Source organism: Callorhinchus milii, unplaced genomic scaffold (assembly GCF_018977255.1).
Source record: "Callorhinchus milii isolate IMCB2004 unplaced genomic scaffold, IMCB_Cmil_1.0 Scaffold4, whole genome shotgun sequence".
NCBI classification, from domain to species: Eukaryota; Metazoa; Chordata; class Chondrichthyes; order Chimaeriformes; family Callorhinchidae; genus Callorhinchus; species Callorhinchus milii.
In genome coordinates this window covers 40,736,757-40,753,632 of record NW_024704745.1, presented here as the reverse complement: position 1 = coordinate 40,753,632, position 16,876 = coordinate 40,736,757, and the positions used below count along the sequence as shown (strand labels likewise).

General features: G+C 42.6%; 1 protein-coding gene across 4 annotated transcripts; it reads right to left on the bottom strand.

Moving 5' to 3' along the window:
• Positions 1–6,155: 6,155 nt before the first annotated feature.
• gtpbp8 (GTP binding protein 8 (putative)) lies at positions 6,156–16,852 on the bottom strand. 4 transcript variants are annotated; one of them, XM_042334152.1, is made up of 7 exons: positions 16,754–16,852; positions 15,192–15,590; positions 11,745–11,843; positions 10,362–10,492; positions 9,236–9,335; positions 6,898–7,016; positions 6,156–6,453 (listed from the first exon to the last, which is right to left on the bottom strand). In XM_042334152.1, exons 2-7 carry the CDS (start codon positions 15,474–15,476, stop codon positions 6,372–6,374), a joined length of 816 nt encoding a protein of 271 aa, XP_042190086.1. In that variant the 5' UTR covers positions 15,477–15,590; positions 16,754–16,852; the 3' UTR covers positions 6,156–6,371. The 4 variants fall into 4 exon arrangements, with proteins under 4 accessions (XP_042190086.1, XP_042190085.1, XP_042190088.1 ...); XM_042334151.1 differs by having other exon boundaries at positions 16,759–16,852; XM_042334154.1 differs by having other exon boundaries at positions 15,342–15,590; positions 16,759–16,852.
• Positions 16,853–16,876: the final 24 nt, after the last annotated feature.

Sequence of the window (16,876 nt, the reverse complement as noted above, 5' to 3'; positions counted from 1 at the left end):
AAAGCTGCTATATAAGTATAGATTGTAATCAAATTTTATGATTGTATGACTTTCTATTATTTTCTATAACTTTTACAGCCCATCATTGTTTTAGTGTTATACTAAAAATGGTATCAGAAGATTATCGATGTGTCTGGGTGTTTTCAAATCAAAAGTAACAAAGATTTGTATTTAGAAAAGTTGGGGGTTAAATTGTTCTGATATAATTGTATCATTCCTCATTGCACAAGAACAATAGAATCAATTGTTTGCAAAATAGTTTCAATTTTATATGTAAAGATTTCAGGCATGAACAATTACTGGGATGTGTATTTTGCTAACACGAAGTCAATTTTCATATACAGAATTACCACTTACATACAATCAGCTACAAAGCTAGGAAAAGTAGTAAATGGTGAAGAGGATAATATAGTAGACTGCAAGAGGACATAGACAGACTGATGAAATGGGCAGACATATGGCAGATGAAATGTAATGCAAAGTGATGCATTTTGGGTGGAAGAATGAGAAGAAATATAAGCTTAAATTGCTCTGAGAACAATACAAGTACAATCTTAAAGGGGGTACAGAAACAGAGAGATCTGGGGGTCCACATAAGCCAATCTTTGAAGGTGGCAAGACAGATAGATAAAGCTGTTAAAAAAAAGCACACGGGATACTCGTCTTTATAAATAGGAGCATAGAATATAAAAGGAGGTTATGATGAACTTTTATAAAACATTGGTTAGACCTCAGTTAGAGTACTGTGTTCAATTCTGGGTACCACATTTTAGGAAGGATGTCAAGGCATTAGATAGGGTGCAAAGGAGGTTTACCAGGATGATACCAGGAATGAGGGACTTCAGTTATGAGGAGAGGCTAAAGAAGCTAGGATTATTCTCCTTGGAGAAGAAAAGGTTAAGGGGAGATTTAATAGAGGTCTTCAGAATTATGAGAGGATTCACTAGGGTGAACAGGGAGAAACTGTTTCCACTGGTGGGTGAGTTGGTAACCAAAGGGCACAGATTTAAAATAGTTGTCAAAAGAACCAGAGGGGAGGTGAGGAGAAATTTTTTCACGCAGCGAGTTTTGGGGATCTGGAATGCATTGCCTGAAAGGGTGGTGGAAGCCGATTCAATAACAACTTTAAAGAGAGAAGTAAATAGATATTTGGGGAGGACAAATTTGCAGGGCTATGGGCAGTGGGACTAATTTGGACAGTTCTTTCAAAGAACTGGCATGGACATGATGGGCTGAATGGCCTCCTTTAGTGCTGTATAATCCTATGAAAAAAAAGTGAGGCAGATTTCACATAGCACGTAAAGCACTTTGAAACATCCTGAAGTGAAAGGCATTATATAAATGTAAATTATATTGCATTGTATAAAGTGTAAATTAGTTTACAAAAAATCAAATTGTACAACTTGCAAAATAGTCTTTAATAGAGAAATTAGATTAATAGCAGTTTATTTGCACAAAAGTGCTGTACTTTTAGTCTTGAGGCATTTCAGTATAAGATTATCCGGTTACATCATTCTTAATTATAGTGTGTTAGAACAGCACAGATTGAAGCTAAAATTGGAATCTAGAGGTGATGCGAATTTTCACACGAGCACTAGTAATTATCCTTGAATGGTGATGCCAATATACACATAGGCAAATATAGAAGAACACCCTCAAATTCACACTATTTATTTTAAATCAAGAAATGTTCACAACTTTCACGACATTACTAAGAATAATGTTAATCTTATTTTTTTAAGGGGGAGTAAAATGTATAAACAATTTCATCCAATCTCTAGTCTCGGGTTTTCAAATTGAAGTCTACACTTTGAGTCAATTAACTTGCTTAGATCCATTTCTTTGGCCACACTTTTGGTCAACTTTCCCTTCCGCACCGCCTCAGCTCCCATGCATGCCAAACTAATATTGTTAAACACCTTGGGATGTCTTCCCAATGCTTAAAGCATCAAATAATAATAATAATAATAATAATGATAATACTAAGTGAAAATTTGTATTGCATTGTATCTCATCTATGCATCTCCGTGTTTCAAACAACCTGGATCGAGTCCCGCTCAATCATATAATAGCCACTTTCCATGAGATTTCATGTTGGTTCCTTTTGCTTTTCAACATAGTGTAGCAGTAAATTCTGTGTCTTTCTGAGGCAAAAAGGGAAACTTGTCCTGCATTTTTGTCAGTAAATCTATTCACATGCTTCTTATAAAACATCCAATTCCTTATTTTCACAATTCACTTCCACACGTTTTTTTTTAGTATGCAAATTTGCATTTGAGTCATTTACATTTGGGTCTCCACATCACTGGTACTTCATCCCCCCCACCCCTTACTCTGATGACAGTACTATCTTAACAGTCAACACATAAGAGCTAGAAAAATATAAAATCTGGAGTTCCCAGCTATATTTAAAAGGTATCTTAAATACCTCAACTAAACTGAAGGTTGGCAAAGTGAAGTTGTTTTGCTGATAATATAATACTTACTTGAAACTGTTAAATTTGGTTTGCAACCAAGACTATTCACACAGGTTGTTACAAACATTTCAGAAAGGATCACTTTAAAAGTCTGTCCTTATTTATGCCAGATGTACCCAGGCTAGCCAGAATCCAATGCAACAAATGAATCTAATTCACTGATCTCTGGTGCCACTGGCTGCTCCATTATCATTTTAAAAATTGCTTGGAAGCCCTAATGGGAGGACAGCATGATGTGTGTGCCAGAAGGATGAGATCATAGGAGCCAAAGAGCCTTGTTCAACCAAACCAATCTTGTGACTTATTCCACTTTCAGCAAATGCTGTGCACCTAGACGCAGTGGAAAAATCCTTCCGCAGATGATTATTCTAGAAAAACAGGACTGACCATTGAAAATTGAAAAAGCCATGAGAAGAAATTGTTGATATGAGTTCTTCAATTTATGTTCTATCATCAGGACAGAAAAAGACGCCTTCCTCCCCTTTGCCTTAAATACTTTCCAATTAGGATTTATAATATAATTTTTTTAACCTGAAATTGAAGGCAATTTTTTCTTGATCATTGTGTGTATATACATATATACATACACAGGAAACCGATTACATAATGTAGTTATCTTTACATGCTAAGGCATCATTGGCAGCTTTCTGCCACCAGATGGGGATGCTGCAAAATCTACAAGCAGTGAGACATGAGAAAACCAAAATCGTAAATGTAGGAAAGCTGATTTTATTATCAGAAAATCTTATTGCAACAAAACTTTTGCTGATATTGAAACAGAAAAGATTATTTTTGTTCATTTACAGGAATGCCACACTTGATCCATCTAAAAACAATTTCAAAATCTATAATACCTACATTGTTAAAATTAAATTTGTCAAAGTTCACTTGCTCTTATTTTTATGTCTTGTATTTTAGCAGCAGTAGTGAGATCTGTATCATTTAATTAAAAAAAACTAAAATAACATTATCACAGCAGTCTGCTGGTAACTAGAATAAATAAAGTACTTTGAAACCAAGTTTCATTGCTCAGAAAAATGAATTCGAAATTAATCAGTGCTGGAACTAAATCTACGTGCAAAATATTATGTTGGTGTTCTCTTTTATGGGCTAAAGATAAGATCCAGAGCATGGTGAGTGAAACTGAATCATGTGCCGCAGCATTTGATTAACCTGTGATAAAAATCAACTTTTAACGTTATTACTACAAATTCATATTTAATAGTGTGACTCAACGATATCCACTCAGGTGTCAGGCTGGGTCAGTTGGTAGCATTCTCACCTGTGTCGGAAGGTTGTGGCGTCAAGCCTTACATTGGAGCTTTGAATTCAAGTCTGGACTGCAATGGGGGAATGCTGCATTGTAGGGTGCTGTCCTAAGGATGATAAACTGAGGTCTCACCTGCATCTCTGGTGGACACAAAAAGATCCCATGACACTATTCAAAAAGAGAAGGAACTTTCTTCCCGGTGTCAAGGCCAATGATCCCCCAGATAAAATCGGTAATACGCTGCATGGTTGTTTCTGTGGCATTGCAGTGTGCAAATTGGCTGCCTCATCTGCCTACAAATGGAGCCCTCTAGAGTAATAGTTTGCGTGCTCGCCTCACAGGCTAGAGGACCTGGGTTCGATTTCCAGGCAGGGCAAAACCTTAGGCAAGTTTCCTTACTCTACATGCCTCTGTTTACCTAGCAGTAAGTAGGAACCCGGTTGTTAGTCGATTAGCAGATTGCTTTCCAGGGGTACTAATTCTTCCAATTGTCTCAAAATTGAAAAGCTTGCATTGTTTTGGAAAACTCTACAATTCAGTCTTAATTGGAAGCTGTTTTTCCACAGCTCCTTTGAGATTTACATCAGGTTGGCGTGCATTTTTTTGGTCAGTTGGGTGTCTAATGCATACCGAAACCCATCACCATGCTTAAGAGTATCCAAACCAAACTGAGAATTCTATGCATCCCACCTACTCATGGAAATCCCAGAGATAGATTGTTGGAATGGAATGTGCATTCTCTCCCTGGAGGGACACATCCTGCTTACCTAATTCTGGAAAGTATTAGGCGCAGGTTGGCAAGAGCCAAGGCTTGGCAACCCCAGAGTGTGCATTGGGGTATTGCTGGAGTCCAACCAGCTAAAAGAGCATTGCTTGCCATTGATCACTGTCTGGCAAGCTTTCCTGCTGCTTGTCCAGCTAGGACCACTCTACCCATTAGGGTTAGTATGACGTATTTTAAAAGTACCAGGAAATAGGTTAACTTGTCCAAAGTACCTATAATTTGATCATTCTTGGACAAAATAACTTCTCTGGCGATATCTCTAGGTCGAGACACATATAGAAATGTTCAAAAGAAACTAAACAGAAATATCAAGGGAGATTAACAAGTAAATGGCATGAAAGGAAAACAGAAAGATAAGTTGTCAAAAACAGCATAGAATATTATTGCAAATATTTTTTAGTCACAATATTTTAGTTAAATATTTTTTAGAATATAAAAACCCAAATAGAAGCAAATCAGAACAATATGTTTTAAATTGTCCAAACAAAATGTGCCTTTCTAAATTTTAAAAAAGTGCAAACCATGACCAATATATAAATATCCTATTGACAAATAAAAGAATTGTTATTTTAAATGTTCTTCCCATTATTCTCAATTAGTGACATAAGGTCATGCTTCTCTTTGCGCTAGAATTAAAATAACTGAGGAAGAACATTTATAAACCTATGATTAAAGATAGTTTTAAACAGTGCAATTCAACAGGAGGCAATTTCATAGGTCAAACATTCATTGTCATGGTAACCAAAGAAACATAATCTTTCCACAGCCAAGTGCATCAATGTTAATACTATAGTTGAGGCTATAGTACCACTTGTGGAGTAGCACATTTCATGCTTCATCGACCTTGCACAAGTTAATAATTTGAAATTTGGCTACCAAAAATAGAAGACTGTATATGTCAAGCTGTGAAACACGTATTTATAAAGGCACACACATCCACAAGAGCTCAACAAATGGAAGCATAATAATCATCCTAGCATTTGGTGTGGGGCACACAGGTGCTGAAATGTCTTAAAAGCAACTTCATAGGTAATTGCTGTCAGGTGTAGCAATTGCCTATGTGTAGCATAGCCATTAGACAAGAAGCAACCCCCCCAAAAGCCACTCGAATCTAGGCAAGTCCATGTTCAGTCAGTTGTGTATTTTAATTTTTTCTTGATTGATGGCATACATCGATAAATATTACAATACAAAATTACATTTACAAAATGTCTTTCACGTTGAGAGGATGTCCCAAGCTGCTGGACAGTCAGGGATTTGGACCCGAGCGGGAAGGGAAATCAGGGAGGGTGGAACATTCAATACATTCAATCAAGAAAATGTATTTTGTTAGCCGACCATAAGCGTTGGCCATCATTGCATTCGACTCTGGCATAATATATAAAGGAATAAGAAGATTCATTCAGACAATTGATCCTGTCCCTTCTGTGCAATATGTTCTCTCCACCCAAACTATTTAAGAAAAGATTATTTTCGTTCCTCAAGGCTAAATGATGGTGTAATGGGTTTTCAAAGATTACAACACTGCACATCAACACAGGAACAAAATGAATTGAAGTTAAGTAACAGTAAGAACCAGACCCATTTCCAAAGCAGAACGATTTATTGTCCGAAAAATAATCAAAATATTACAAAATTACAGTATTACAAAATAATAAATTATAATGATGCACTTAAAAATAACATGGTCAAAGTTGAAGAATATTTTAATGTCAAAAGGGTCTGCACTGAGTGAATACAGTCAAGCCAGTATTCATTTCTCTGGATTCCTGATGGTAGACTCTTGGATAAGTATGTTCATATTCCATCTGATTTTCCAAGAGATCACAATGAAAATAAATCATGCTTTATTTTTCTGAAGGTTTCCAGTTACATGAGCTATGAAGCACCTCAGAAGATGAATCCCAGAATAATTCAAAGAACTGTAAGAACAAATAATGCACCAAAATTAAATATTTATATATTTCCTGTAATTTTGTATTGTCATTTGTGATCTGCTCTTTGCAGAATGTTTCCGAACAGAATAATACTGCCCAAAGCAGTTGTGTAGAGCTGACCTGTTGCAATGCATACACACTGAATAGGATCTACATCCAATTTGTTATAAATGAACCAGCGCTATAAGAAAGCGCATTATAATGGGGTTGCACTGTATATCAACAGCACTGAGTAGGACATTCACCTTCTCACTTCCTGAGGCAGAAAATAAATGAGACACTCCGACGAATGTGAACTTTACCCTCCGACAGATGAAACATCATATTTATTTCTATATATATTTCTACTTTGAATTATTTTCCGTAAAGTAGCAAGTACAAGATTTACAGTCAATCCAATGAAGCTTGAAGAAACATTTTTTTACATACCTAACAAGGAAGGGCTGAGGGAAGCATCCTTTAGTTTGTTTTTCTATTATCTGCTGTATGTCTAGAATGTTCTTCAGCAGGTTACCCCGCTGAGGCCTGTCAATCTTCGTTACTACAAGCTGCAGTGAACAGAGTCGGAGGCAATTGCTCATTACACAAAAGCTATAATTTTACCAGTACAACCATTATCATTTCATATAATTTGTGCAAGTTTATTGTTCTTAAAATTAAATTGCCAATCAGTCTAATGAGCAGTCTACCTTTTTGCAAAGACCTCTTGCAAAAGAAACAAGCATACACTTACAATACAAGAAAAACAAATTCCATATTTTGTGGTTCATCACATCCAGGTAGTGTCAAAATTCTAACACATATTTGACAGCTGGTCTTACATATTTGGATAGTATTGGCAAATATGGTCATTGGACACTTGTGTGACCAACTTATATCTAAAATGGACCTTAGTAATATTAAAGCTTTCAATTAAAACACAATACAATATGAAATTTCATTTGTAAAGCACCTATCACGTTGGGAGGACATCCCAAGGTGCTGGACAGTCAGGGGTTTGGACCCGAACTGGGGGTCGGGATCGGGGAGAGTGGAGGGCAGGAGGCTTGCAGTCGGTCGAAGAGGAGGATTTTGAGACACATCTTGAAGGAGGCAAGGGAGGGAGCGAGGTGAGGAAAATGTAGGATGGAGTTCCATAGGGTGGAGGTAGAAAGGTTGAAGGCCCGACCACCGATGGTGGGGTGGGCCAGGCGGGAGACATGGAACAGGCCACAGCCTGCTGAGAGGAGGGAGTGGGCAGGATGATATGGGGTCAGCAGCTCGCAGAAGTAGGGAAGGGCAAGGCCATGGAGAGCCTTGAAGTGAGGATGAGGATTTTTAACTCTATTCTCTGGGGGATGGGGAGCCAGTGGTCGGGTGAGGGTGGGTGTGATGGGGTCATGGAGTCAAGTGCGGGAGAGGACACGAGCTGCAGAGTTCTAGATGATCTGCAGCTTGTGGAGCGAAGAGTTGGGAAGGCCGACAAGCAGGGAGTTGGCGTAGTTGAGCCTGGATGTGATGAATGAATGGATGAGTGTTTTGGTGGCCTGAGAGGTGAAGCAGTGGCGGAGCCGGGCGATGTTGCGGAGATGGGGCATGGCAGAACGGTTCATGGTACGGATGTGGGGTAGAAAGGATAGTTGAGGGTCAAACAAGACGCCAAGGTTCCAGACTAGCTCAAGAGAGATGGAGGGTTCATCCATGGATGGTGATGCTGTCAGTGCCTGAAGTGTGGAAGCGCTGATGGGAGCCAATCAGGAGAGCTCGGTCTTGCTGACATTCAACTCATCCAGAACTTGATATCCTGCACTGTTTATGGGACACCGTGGGACAATCAGGAGGGCCTTGGTTTTTTTGATGTTCAATTGAAGAAAGTTAGCTCTCATCCAGGACTCGATGTCTGACAGACATTCTGTCGGGACAGCAGTGGTCCTGGAGTTGAGGGTGGAGGCAGAGAGACAGAGTTGGGTGTCATCCGCATACATATGGAAGTTGACCCCATGTCTGTGGATGATGTCACCAAGTGGGAGCATATAGATATTGAAGAGGAGGGGACCAAGGACAGATTCCTGAGGAACACCACATGAGATGGTGTGGGGGCTAGAGGAGAAGCCGTTTGTGAAGATGAAGAGGAGACCATGTGAGAGGTATGATCTGAACTACTCAAGAACAAAGCCATGAAGGTTGAGGTGAGAGGAGAGGCGTGGTGGAGGATAATGGTATCAAAGCAGCAGAGGTCAAGGAGGAAGAGGAGGCAGAGGGAGCCCTGGTCACAGATGGACAAAATGTCATTGCTTGTGGAACAATACTGTCTGAGAAAGGCAGCTGGTTGGAGCTGAAGAATGGAGATGTTAGGATGTAAAATATTCTGGCATTTTGCAGGATCACATTTGGAACTCAGAAACTTTACGCAGGAACAGCTGAATAATAGATGGGATTCAACGATAAGAGAGACTGGAATGAGTGGGCTTCATGGGCCAAATAGCCTTTTCACATTCAAAACACTTTTATGTTCTAGATCTGGCATCTCACTAGATGGGATTAAAATTTATTTGCATAGTGAATCCCACCTCACCCAGATCTTCTATCAAATATGAGAAAGAACTTTGAGGAGGAACAAATAGTAGCAGGGGAAAAATCAATGTGTACCCTTCAATTTTACCAGCTAAATGCCAACTCAGGTACATTGTGGTCAAATGACTGAGAACATGTCAACTTGGGACAAAGTCTGAGGAAATGCCTGGGAGGGGCAAAATGAATAAGAAAATCTCTGCAACACATTACTTACAACATATGGAATTCCAAATTCCTCACACATATCAATAGCTATTTGATCTGCTTTTTGGATTCCTATTGAACCATCCAACAGCAAAAATGTTCTCTTTAAACTAAAGGGAAAAAAGCAAAAAAAATTTCACTGATCAGAAATGTTAACTTATCAAAGTTATTTTTAAGAATTGTAATTAATTGTATGCTTCTGGGTTTGAGTTTCTCGGCTCCCATTCAGATATTTAAGTAATACTCAGTTCAAAGTACAAAACTGATTGGCCATATTAAATATAGAAAATGTGTTCCCCAAAAAACAGAGTCACTTCACTTACAGTATACCCTGTGAAGCTCTTTGAGACACCTTCACATCTTAAGAGGAGCTGTACCAAATGTAATGATTATTTAATTAAATAAGAGATCACCAAATTTCATAATGTAATTAGGCCATGGGGTACAGTTTACAGCTTATAATTCCAATGGAAGTCGATGCCGACCGTTTTGTCCAGCTTAAACAGCATCCAAGGCTAACCGAAGTTCTCTTACCTCTTCCCGCCCAGCAGAGGAGCTGCGGTTAACCCTAACCCTACCTTCCATTGCTGTTCCCATTGGACAGGAAGGGGACCAAATAGCGGTGGCTCCGAGGTGACTGACAGCCTTAGAGCCACTTGTGAATGGATGGGAACTCCAGCGCCAGCTCCAGCTGTCAATCAATTGTGACTTGACTATTCCCATTCCCTCTATTGTTTCTTCCCCGTTCCTCCACCCCCTCAGTGATTGACAAGAGTGCAGCCTCTTGTCAATGGCTGGCGTCCACTGTCTTATCAATCGCAATTTGATTCCTCCCATCTCCAACCCAGAGCCGCTCGCTGCTGAATGAAGCCGCTCGAGACATAGAAGGCAAGGCGAGAGTGAGTACATTCAGCAGCGACCAACCCAGCATTTTTTTCCAGATCAACTGGAGTGTTGTACGAATTAAACAGCATTTTTAAAACAGGTAAGAATCCAAATGAATCAGGATCACACGTTTTGTCCAATTTACCCGGCATCCGAGGTAGTTAATCAGCACTGTAGTAAATATTTAACAAACAGAATACAAAACGTAGAGGAATGAAAAACAGGTAAACGAAGGATACTGCAGCACTCACTTGTGTCTTGTTTTGAGGTAGTCCTCCACCATTTCCACAAAATCAGTAGGTGCTTTGTATCCATAACCAGGCAGGTCCACCAAAGTAAAAGTTTTCCCTGCTTTAAAGAAATTAATCTTTTTTGTGTGCCCCTAAAAGGAAGTCAACAACATGAGAACTTACATTTTCAGCTATTCAAAGAATTGATGAAGCATTGCTGCATAGGTTTCATGACCTTCTTGAAAAAATTCCGAGAAATAGCCTGATTCATTTACAAATCTGTTTAAAATTGTTGTTCTGGAAAGCAGTTTTATAGTTCAGTATTGCTTTTCTAATGAAATAGAACATTGGGAAAAGTGATTTCACTGGAAGATACAATGTACACAAGAAAAACAGGCACTTTGGTAAATAGGGTGCAGTATTTGGAACTCTAAGTGACAGATCACCTGAGCCAATAGAAAAGTGCAGAAATATTTGCCAAAAATTGTGGGGAAATTTGGCAAATCCTGTGGGAAATTACAGGGGTTTGGTTGGTGCTATTGAGATATATTTTACTGCCAACCCAATGGGGGGGGTGAAATGACACCCGTGTAGAGATCCACCAAAAAACAGGCTCTCAGGACCAGTGTGCTGACTGGGGACTACTGGAGCTCACCACTTCCTGCTTCTCAGGGCCTAGCACCTAGCATACAGAGAACCAGAGAGAGCGTGAGAGAGACACACGTAAACAGAGAAACACACACTCACAGACACAACACAGACAGAGGAAAGCCCCAAATACGCATTCATACAGAGACACTCGCAAACACACATACAGAAAAAGAGACACAAAGACATACTCACACAGACGCTCACAACCATACTCAGAGGAGAGAGTTACACTCATAAACACGTATAAAGAGAGACACACCCAGACAATCTCAACGTAGAGCCTCCAGATCAAGCGAAGCCCATTTCCCGCTTGCATGCACATCCGGAGCTGCTTTGCCTATAGTTGTGTCAGATCAACAGCTGAGAGGCCCGGGTGCCAGAAATGTCATTGTTTAGCAGATTTATAACGGAGGGTACTGTTTATAGCGGAATCCGTGGCTAAATCGCGGCCGCTCTTTTCTATTGGCCCAGCAGATCACTCAGAACTTCCTAAGGTTTGCAGAAACCATGGAGACACAAAAGATGACACTAAATGTATTTACATATATAATTTAATTGTATGCAGTCAAACTAAATGGGGATACATGGTAAGTCTGTATGCGACTCAGAGATGTTACCATACTTGAATGCAATTTATTAAATGGATAAAAGCATATCCACCCTAAATACTGTAAAATGCAATGTATTTTGTTAGCTATTTTCTATGACCATACCTCTGCCATGCCAAAGAGCTATTAAACAGTAAATACTTACGGGATTTTTGGATACTCTAACTTCTAGACCAGGAACCAGAGAAAACAAGGCTTTTATCAATGAAGACTTTCCCACATTGCTTCTACCTATAAAACACACCTAGAAAGGCAAAACAAATATGGGTATTCAACAAATACATTTGCTTCTATATTACATATGTATAAGTTCACTCCTTCACATCATTAAGGTTATATATGTGATCGGGCATATTTGAACACATTGCTCTAATTTTATCCAATGCAAGAAAACTCTATAAACCCACTTGTAAGGCAAATCACCTATTGGTAAATTGGTAAATTCAGGTGATGAACAGGGCTACAAGTTGGTGAAAAGTATAATGTTTAATTTAATAGAGTATTTTAGACTATGGTAGTAAAATACAGAGATTTAAGTTTACAATATTTATGAATACTTATTTATTCAAAAAAGATCTTATTTATAGGACTGATGAAATATGAAAAAAGACACGCGTAACAATCATTGTGGGAGGCAATATGATTCACATCAAAAAATAATCTGATTTCAAGGAGCAGGAAAATTAGCTGATAAAGTGCATTGGAATATTAATAATAATAATCCTTGCATTTGATATAGTGCCTTCTCATGTCATTGAGACGTCTCAAAGCGCTCAAAGAATATACTGCAAAGTGGAGTAAAGTGCCCATTGAAAGATGAGTTTTAATCTCCCCAAATTTGTGGAGTGAATCACTCATCTAAAATCAATCTAGTTTTTAGTGAACATCAGTCCATAGCATAAAATTACCTTAAACAATGGTAGAGATACCACTCACTGAAACATACAATAGCATGTTCTACCACTTAGCTGTGATAAATGCAAGTTGAAAAGACTCATAATAAATATTAACATAAAACTGAGATAATAGTTCTCAGACATTCAGGTTTAATTTCAACAACCAATCTGATCATTTTTAATTTAATTTTCTTCCTAACCTTCTTCTCTTATGGCCACTATTACATTGCTTTCACATCTAACTACTAAACCTTTCAACTGAATTAATATTCAATGTCTTAAGTGGTCATTTATCATATACTGACTACTTCAAGATGAAGATGTTGCTTGACATCTTCAGGTTTACTTTGAAATACCATCGTTTTCAAGATGTCACTGTTTTGGATTGAGTTCTATGGTGTACACAATGTAGACTACGGCAGAACCTCATCCCTCACGCTGCTGAAACTGGTCCATGCCTTTATCACCTCAAGGCTGGACTATGGGAACTCTCTCCTCGCCGGCACCTCCCTCCACAAGCTGCAGGTCATTCAGAACTCTGCAGCTCGTGTACTGTCCCGCACCAGGCTTCGCGACCACATCACTTCCACCCTCGCTCACCTCCACTGGCTCCCCATCCCCCAGAGGATCGAATTCAAGATCCTCATCCTCACCTACAAGCCATTCAGGACCTTGCTCCCTCCTACCTCTCTGACCTACTATCCCCCTACCTACCTGCCCGTACCCTCCGTTCCTCTGGCACCGGTCTGCTCCACATCCCCCGCCCAACCGCCCTACCATCGGTGGCCGGGCCTTCAGCCTCTCAGCCCCCAGGCTCTGGAACTCTATCCCCCAGTGCCTTCGCCGCCTCCTCCCTTTCCTCCTTCAAGGCTGGTCTCAAAACCTTTCTCTTTGACCGTGCCTTCACCTCCTCTTTCGACTCTCTACCCCCTCCTCGCTCCCTCCCTTCCCTCCCCTCACCCTGACCATTTCCCCCCTGCTCGGGTCCTGACCCAACTGTACAGCGCCTTGGGACGTCCTCCCGACGTGAAAGGCGCTCTATGAATGGAATCTTGTTGTTGTTGTTGTAGAAGAAAGACAGGAGGTCCTATTTCGGATTCAATGGCTCTTACATTCATGTGCAAAAGTGCAAAAGAACCCATAGGGATTGTACTTCAGATGTATTTTCTGCCACAGGGGGGAAAAAAAAGTTTACTGTTAAGCGCGTTGCGTGAAACTGAAATTTGTAACCAAGAAGTTCAATGAAAATTGAGATGGAAATAATCTCTTTTCGCTCTCACGTCAACCACCTCAATTTTTGGAACTCTTTCCTAGGTTGCCTATCAGCACCTTGGGACGTCCTCCCGATGTGAAAGGCGCTATACAAATGTAATTGTGTTGTTGTTGTATTTCCACAGCTTGTATACACTCTCTTGTCACTTCACTGCATGCTCCCACCATGTCTAGCTTCCATTAATTCTCCATATTTGACTGATTTTGTCATGGCAAATCCAAACAAAATGAATAAATTGCAGTTTGCAGAAATGGAGACAAGATTCAAGGATAGTGACTCATTCTTGGTTTCATTTGGCAGTGCAGAATCACTGAATACTAAAATTGCCTAAAATGGAGAATATAATTTATAGTCATATAGCACCTTCATGATGGGAAGATGTCTTAAAGACCCTTCACAGTGCCACAAAGCTAAGATTGGGTGATAGCCAACTATTGCAGTTACAAGAATTAGTTAATATTGGATTTGTGGTATATATACACGTTTGATGGTTTAATGGATTTTGTTTCCAATTAAATTAATTAAAGAATTAGATCTGACAAGTTAGTTGATGTTTTCATGTAAAGCACATCATTTACTGTGTAGAGAAAGCTTTTCAGTCCATGTGTGGCCTCAAGACCCTTCTCTTCAACCATGCCATCGGCCACCCACCTTCCCCTTCCCTCCCTTACCCCCCCCCCAACAACAACTTGGATTTATATAGCGGCCTCCAGGGTGGACAGCGTCTCAGAGCGCTTTACAGTAACCAACCCCAGCTCGGGTCTGAAATGATGTACTCTGTCCAGCGCCTTGGGACGTCCTCCCGACGTGAAAAGCGCTATACAAATGTAATCTTGTTGTTGTTGTGGATAAGACCCAATATAAAAGTACTAGGTGTTTAAAAAAAACTTTCATCTCTCATCTCAATCTACACAAATACACTTATAAACTACTTTTAAGGAAAAATGACAATTCTACAGAAATTTATCATATAACAACTTACCCCTCACACAGGATAGCATCTCAGAACACTTGACAGTGGCGGAGCACAACCCCAACCCAGGGGAGGTGACTGTAAGCACGATCAAAGAGGAAGGTCTTCAGGCATGACCTGAAGATGGGGAAGGAGGTGACAATGCGGAGGGTGTTCCAGAGTTTCAGGGCGTAGTGGCTGAAAGTGTGTGCTCTTCGACCATGCTTACGGTCACCTCCCCCCTCCCCTAAATAATAATACTAATCACTGTAAACACTTCAATTGTGCGGCTTCAAAATTTCTATTGAGAAATCTGCGAAATTAAAATATACCAGGCAAGGAATAGATAGGTACACTCAGGCTGATCTCTCTGTACTTATAACTTAACTAAGTTGTTGTTAAGTCGAATCCAGCATTATTTTTATCAGGGATTTCTGTCCTATTACAGACAAAAATGTAAATGCTACTGACCTCTGGTTTAGCTACTGACGGTGCATGTTCCATCCTGACAGCAGAAGTGTAATAGTGTATAAAGTGATTGCTTGAAGGTGTGAAAAATTGTTCTGCAAAACTAATATCGTCAAAACTTGGGTCAAATATTCGAAAATTAGTTTTGCTCACATTGCTATCCAAGTACCTTTCCATGTCTATGAGAGGGAAAGTGATGCTGTTCAGCCTTTTCTGAGGCAGTTTGGAGACTGTCTGGAAGGTGTTGAATCTGTGAGTGTTTCTGTGCATTAAACAGAATGAAATCATTCTTTCTTGTGCCAAGTTTGCTTTGAAAACTCTTTCCACGCACAGTAGACTTCTTTGAGTGTGAACATTATTCCAGTCTTCTTGCAGTGTTTAACTGCTACCAACACTGTACACCTAAAATAGAAACATACACAGTTTTATAACATGTTAATGTTATCCCGGGGGGGAGCCCGGGGGGAGCCCGGGGGGGTGGGGGAGCCGGGGCCGGCGGTGGGTGGGGGGGAGCCTGGGGGTGTGGGGGGGAGCCTGGGGGGGGAGCCTGGGGGGTGTGGGGGGAGCCTGGGGGGGGGTGCCTGGGGGGGGTGGGGGGGAGCCTGCGGGGGTGGGGGGGAGCCTGGGGGGGTGGGGGGGGAGCCTGGGGGGGCGGGGGGGGGGGGGGGGGGAGCCTGGGGGGGGGGGAGCTGGGGGGGGGAGCCTGGGGGGGGGGGGGGGAGCCTGGGTGGGGGAGCCTGGTGGGGTGGGGGGGGGGAGAGCCTGGGGGGGTGGGGGAGCCTGGGGGGGTGGGGGGCACGGGGGGAGCCTGGGTGGGGGAGGGGGGGAGCCTGTGGGGGGGGGAGTGGGGGGGGGGAGTCTGGGGGGGGGGGGGGGGAGTCTGGTGGGGGGGGCGGGTGGGGGGGGAGCCTGTGGGGGGGGGGGGGGGGGGGGGGAGCCTGGTGGGGGGGGGAGCCTGGGGGGGCGGGAGCCTGTGGCGGGGGGGAGTCTGTTGGGGGGGGGGGGATCCTGTGGGGGGGGGGGGAGTCTGTTGGGGGGGGGGGAGCCTGTGGGGGGGGGGAAGTCTGTTGGGGGGGGGGATCCTGTGGGGGGGGGAAGTCTGTTGGGGGGGGGGATCCTGTGGGGGGAAGTCTGTGGGGGGGGGGGATCCTGGGGGGGGGAAGTCTGTTGGGGGGGGGGATCCTGTGGGGGGGGGAGTCTGTTGGGGGGGGGATCCTGTGGGGGGGGGAAGTCTGTTGGGGGGGGGGGATCCTGTGGGGGGGGGTGTCTGTTGGGGGGGGATCCTGTGGGGGGGGAGTCTGTTATCCTGTGGGGGGGGGGTCTGTTGGGGGGGGATCCTGTGGGGGGGGGAGTCTGTTGGGGGGGGGGGGGGGGGGGGGGTCTGGGGGGTTGGGGGGGGGGGGAGCCTGGGGGGAGCCGGGGCCGGCGGTGGGTGGGGGGGAGCCTGGGGGGGGGTGTGGGGTGAGCCGGGGCCGGCGGTGGGTGGGGGGGGAGCCGGGGCCGGCGGTGGGTGGGGGGAGAGCCTCCCTCCCTCCCTCCCTCCCCATGTTGACCGTGTAGCTGACCTGACCTTCGCTGATCAGCGGCCTCCCCTCCGCCTCCTGCACCGGAAGCCGAGCCGCCTGAGGCCTCGGCCTCTCGCCTGTGCCCGGCCCCGGAGATCCGCCCCGAGCCGCGGGGGGGGGGAG